The sequence below is a fragment of the Elephantulus edwardii genome, unplaced genomic scaffold, assembly GCF_000299155.1.
Source record: "Elephantulus edwardii isolate Elephantulus edwardi_28Jun2011 unplaced genomic scaffold, EleEdw1.0 scaffold00148, whole genome shotgun sequence".
NCBI lineage: Eukaryota > Metazoa > Chordata > Mammalia > Macroscelidea > Macroscelididae > Elephantulus > Elephantulus edwardii.
In genome coordinates this window covers 4,296,255-4,301,888 of record NW_006399898.1, presented here as the reverse complement: position 1 = coordinate 4,301,888, position 5,634 = coordinate 4,296,255, and the positions used below count along the sequence as shown (strand labels likewise).

Here is a 5,634-nt window from a genome sequence, read left to right as displayed (position 1 = left end):
CCCACCTGCCCCACGGACGTCTGCAGGGACCCCAGCCACCTGCCCACCCCACGCACGTCTGCAGGGACCCCAGCCGCCCGACCACCTGCCCCACGGACGTCTGCAGGGACCCCAGCCACCTGCCCGCCCCACAGACGTGTGCAGGGACCCCAGCTGCCCGCCCACCTGCCCCACGGACGTCTGCAGAGACCCCAGCTGCTCGCCCACCTGCCCCACGGACGTGTGCAGGGACCCCGGGCAGGACGCGCACACAGGCTCACCTCGCTTCAGCCGCTCCATGGCGCTCTTGCTGCCCGCGTAGGTGGGCCTGATCTCCTTGCCCAGCTCCTCAATGATGGCCAGCAGCTCTGCGTACTTGCTCTGTGGCACCTGGCTGTTCCCAGTGCCCTGGAAACAGAAGACCGGTTCAGCCGGACACACGGCCCAACATGACCCAGACCGCGGCCACCCTGACAGGCATCGGCGAGGGCAGACCGGAGGGGACAGCCTGGCCCAGGACCCCCAAGCCACTGCCTGCTGTCCCAGCTCAGACCACCCAGAAGTCTCTACCAAGGTTCTCCTGCCATTTCAAACAGAAGGAATAGCAGAGAAACTTCCAGAACCAAAAAAAAAAAAATCAAACCCAATCCAGGACCATGGGAGCAGTTCCCACTCAGAGACACCCGATAGCCAAGACCACCACCAAGGGCTTCCAAGAATGTTCAGCTTCTTTTGTTTTTCAAGATTGTGACCGGAAGTAAAAGCCTGCAAAGCAAACTTGTTTCCCTCTCAACCATCCACACGTTACATTTTACATGAGTGACAATCCCCAGAATGTCACCCTCCTTGCCTCACTTGCTACCCCTTCCTGCTTCTGGACTCTGTTCTTGGGCAAATACTTCACTTCCGGTAGGGCTGGTTATTCTAAGGACGGGTCCTGCCTAGTGATGCTGGTCACCTCACAGGCCTTTTGGCTGAAAGCTGAGCCCCGAGTTGAGTTTCGTTCGAGGCTGTAAGGGTCACTATGGGTCTAAGGAAGGAGACAGCCACAGAGTTCTCTCATGGAGCAGCTGATGGATTTGAACCACTGACCTTCTGGTTGGCAGTTCAATACTTAACCAGTGTGTTACAGGGACTCTTTCTAGATCCTAGATGATGGGCAAGTACATCTCAGAAACTGAGGGCCCAGGAACACCAGACAAGGCTGGACAAGATCGCGTCAGTGGGGCAACAGGGTCGCTCAAGACCCTGGACGGAGCTGAATCCCCCCATCCTCCCACTGGCAGTCCCCACCCCAGGCAGGCACCCAGAGTGGTGAGGCCAGGCTCTCCAGGGGTCGGGGGTCCTCAGCGTCCTCCCACAGCTGCACCAGGGCGGCCATCTCCCTCCGTAAGGCCCTGGCCTGGGCTGCCTTCCGCTCCAGGCGCCACTGTCTCTGGGCTTCCAGGCCTTTCCTCCACTGGTCAGCCAGGTCCTCAGAAGGACCCTGGCACCGCCTCTGGGTCTCCGGGCCTCTCTCCCTCTCCTTCGTCCCCGAGCCCTCACGGCCCAGTCTCCGCCTCATGGCCAGGGTGCCCCGCGGCCGGTCCATGTCCCCCCACCACGCCAGCATCTTCAGGCGGCCTCGCTCTCTCCAAGCCAGTTTCTCCTCCCGGGACAAGGCTCCCTGACGCGGCATGGCCACCAAGACGGCCCCAGGTGGGAGCCCTGGCCACCACGTTCCAAGAAATGATCTCCGTAGTATCCTCAGAATGTTCCAGAACAAGGGGCTGGGCCAACCAACTCTCACCCTGGGAACAGTAAGCCTTTCATAGGTTCAGAACTTGGTTAAAGCAGATTAATTCCTTGAAGGATGCCTCTGTCCACCCCAACAAGGTTGACATTAACACTAGCACCCCCACCTGAACCCCGACAGATGAGAAAACTGAGCCCCACGCCTTGAGGAGGTGGGAGGGTCCGGTGAGAGGTGAGAGCCACACAGCCAGGCCCTGGCTCGGCAGTCAGGAAAGGGAAGGACCCAGAGGTGGGGTCCAGACACCTGTCCTCCCCAGAAACCAGTGAGCAGATCTTACCTGGGCTGCCTTCCTCCCACCACACTGTGTCCCCAGGATAGGTGATCCTGGTCACCCCTCTGTTCTTATGTTTACTGACCTGACCGAGCTGGACCGTGGGACAACGGAGCTCAGGGGACAGTCCCATGGCCCACTCTCACCCCCGTGCTTCCCGTGGAGCCCACACCCACACCATCCACGTCCTCACCACACCCGCCATACCTGGGTGTACCCGAGGGACGGTGGCCCGTAGTCACTCAGCAGCTGGCGGTACTGGGAGGACGTGGCCATGCTGGTGGATGGAGAGTGGACACTCCCAGCTGTGGGAGAGGAGACAAGACAAGGTGTCAAGAATTGCACGGCTGTGGACCTCAGTACTCAAGACGGGGCTCTGGGAATCGAGAGGGGCTCCGTCCGCACCGCGGGACCTTGAAGGGCCTACATCCTGACAACCTAGATAATCGATGGCGAGAGCCAAGCCCGAGACCCCATCTTCAGCCCCAGCACCACAGCAGGCATTGCTAATCGACCCCAGAACTGCTCCTGAGATACAACTGATGGCCACTCCCTGCTGGTCCTGGCCAGTCTCCTCACCCTTTTCTTGGGCCTGCACCCCACCCAGGCAGATGGCTCCTCTACACAGGTGGGAACTCCGTGGAGAGGAAGACAAGAGGCGTGAAGATGAGGACCCCCAAGGCTGTTGAGAGCCTTGGTGTATACACCCCCCTCTCTCTGGGGCCTCAGATGAGCCTCGCAAACTCTCCAAGGCTCTTTCTCTGTGTTCCCCCAAAAGAGGAGGCAAGCCTGACTGTTATTCTGTGTTCATGAAACTCAGAACCCCAAGAAGTCGCCCCACGTGGGGAAGGCAGCATTCCGAGGCCCTGCACTGGGCCACTGGGCAGCGACTTAGGAAGGTCTCAGGGACTTCTGGGTACAGCATGCATCGGGGGCCCTTGCTGGTTCCGTGGCTGAGAGCATGCGAACCCATAATGGCGTCTGAGTGGCCATTAGCAGTCCTGCGGAATTACAAAGAGCGGTAACCATGGCAAATCTACCTAGTCCTCCACACCCCAGGGGGAGCAGCTCCCCCCACCGTCTGCCACCCCCAGAGCCCACACGGCCCCTCTCTCCCGCACTGCAGCCTCGCAGACCTGGCCCCAGGGATGGACAGCTGATACCAAGGCTGGCCAAGGCGACCAGCTGCTCGTCTGGGGTGGGCGAGGGGAGGGGCCAGCGGATGTCAGTGTAGGAACAGGAAGGGGCCCTGGGGACCCCTGGGAGGAGGGCCTTCCAGACAAGAGGACAGAGACCTGGGGCAGCGGTCACTCAGCACAGGAAGCACCACTGAACACCCACCTCACTGTCCAGGACCCAGGAGCTGTCTATACCCAGGGCACCTCCCAGGGCCCTGACCCGTCCAGATGTCCTCTGCTCAGATACCGGTGCACACTAAAGCTTGGGGTACCATCTCGTAACTTGGGTTTGAGCCCTAGCTGGGTTACTCCCCAGTTGGTGACTGCCAGTCACTATTGCCCCTTGGAGCCTCAGTTTATCCATCTGCAAAGTAGGAATGACAGCACACCTGTCCATAATTAAGTACTGCTCACACCCTTGGGGTACCACCCCATCAGCCAAGCCCCAGCTTCCAGAGCCTTCTGGGGAGGGGTGGACCTGAACTCAGATTAAGTTCTGGCACCGCCCTGGACTCAGCAAGGCACAGATGGTAGGTGTCAGACTGGGCATGGTGAATGGCCAGGCCCTTGGAGCCTTCTAGAAGCTCCTGGCAGGAAACAAGGTGGAACCTCGGGGCCAGCTCTCCTCCATCCCTCCTCCCCGTCTCCAGTCTCCTTTCTTGTGGGCTGTGTGGTCTCAGGCAACGCCTTTCCCTCCATGGGCCTCAGTTTCCCCAACTCTCTGAAGCCAGGGTCCCTCTAGACTCTCCTGAATGGGACTGCGCTGAGGCCTTGGGGGACCACAGGGGCGGGGAGGGAGGAGTGACTGTCACTCTCATCACATGGTAGGTGACCCCCGATCCTAGGCCATTGCCAGTCCCTTCTCCAGGGCCGGAGGAGAGTGTCTCTGGCCCTGGACAGTGAAGCAGGGGCCCCCAGCTGCAGTGGTGGCCACTCCTTCCTGCAGACACAGGAGGGCTGGCCGCCGAGGCCACGGGAGCAGCCAGCTCCACGTCAGCGTGTCTCGTCTCCGGAGCATCAGACAATGAGCCAGTGTGAGCAGCAGAGGGGCCAGGAAGCTCCTGGGGCCGAGCTCCCCGCCCCCACGCCAGACAAAGAGGCTGCCCGGCCTGGGGAGCTGGCGGCCTTCCCGCCACTCGGGGCGCCCCCGGGGAGGGCTCTCCGGCGGGGGACGCAGGGGCTTTGTCTAACTATGCCACCGCTGGCCGGGACTCGGCTTGGCAACCCAGGAGCAGGCTGCCCGGCTGCAGGGCGTGAGGGATGATGACAGAAAAGCCAGGAGAGTCCATCTTGGATGCAAATGGGGAGCTGAGGATTTCCGAAAAGGGGTGCACTGGCAGCAGGAGGCACCCCAAAAGATACAACATTCAGGGGCAGCACTTACTTCTCTTGGAATGCAACATAGGAGATGGAAAGAGGAATAGAACACAGGTGCCAGCAAGTGCTGAGAAGAGCTCCAGGGTCCTGAGTGGGGGTCCCTGTCATGCTGTGACCCCAATGCCCCAGGGCCCCATTATGAGGTCCCTGCACTGGGACAGATCTAAGTAGGCTGGCACCCCACCACCACCTGGCCCACCCAGAAAGGGGAAGGAGACAGGACTCGACCTACCTGCCAACAAAGACTCTCTTTGTGAAGTCTGCAGACCCCCTGAGTGAGGACATGGTGGAAAGGGGGGCTCCAGGCCACACACCAGCAATGCTACTCAGACCCCCACCTGCAACCTCAGTCCTAACTGTAACCCAAACCCCAAAACCTCTGTGCCCACGAAGGTCAGGGTTTTGGCACTTTTTAGCTCCTTCCACCCCCCCCACCCCCCCCACCCCCGTGTCCCTCTAGGAGTTTTGGAATTAGGGAGCCAGGACTCGGAGGCCAAGCCTGAAATTGGGCATGAGGTCCCTGCTTGGCCCTGTGGTCAGGTAGGCTGTCTCCCCGGGATAAGGCCCGCTGTCCCCACTAAGGTGCACCACTTTTTAAAAAAATATGTTTCTTGTTAAATATCTTTAAAATAAGATGTCTAATGAGGGAACAAGTTGTTCACCTCTGAACTCAATTTTACTCACCTCCCGACTGCTCCCACGTCCCAGTGGACCCCTGGGCGCAGCCTCAAAAGGCTGCAGAACAACTTCGGGAAGTTTCTGGGACCTCCCGCCTTTCAGAGAGGGGGGACTGTCCCTCCAGGCTTGTGGAGGAGAGGGGCTTCCTAAAGCAAGACTCGGGGCACCGTGATCCGGGCCCCTGAAATGCCACCCCGACCCACCCCACACCCGCAGGCACCCAGCAGCTGGGTCTTGTCCAACTTCTCCGACTCCGCACACGCCAGCGAGGGTCTCCCGCTCACCGGCGGGCTCGGATCTGGGGGCCCCCAAAACCCACGCGCCAGGCAGGGCCCCCCCCTCTGCCCTGCGTCCCC

General features: G+C 60.5%; 1 protein-coding gene across 1 annotated transcript in view; it reads right to left on the bottom strand.

Moving 5' to 3' along the window:
• The window catches only part of CDK2AP1 (cyclin-dependent kinase 2 associated protein 1), a 4,553-nt gene extending 2,211 nt beyond the window's left edge, over positions 1-2,342 (bottom strand). The window contains exons 1-2 of the mRNA XM_006894635.1: positions 2,253-2,342; positions 261-387 (exon numbers count right to left, since the gene is read on the bottom strand). Coding sequence (XP_006894697.1) covers positions 261-387; positions 2,253-2,321 — 196 coding nt within the window. The 5' untranslated portion in view covers positions 2,322-2,342. The remainder of the gene's footprint in view (positions 1-260; positions 388-2,252) is intronic.
• Positions 2,343-5,634: the final 3,292 nt, after the last annotated feature.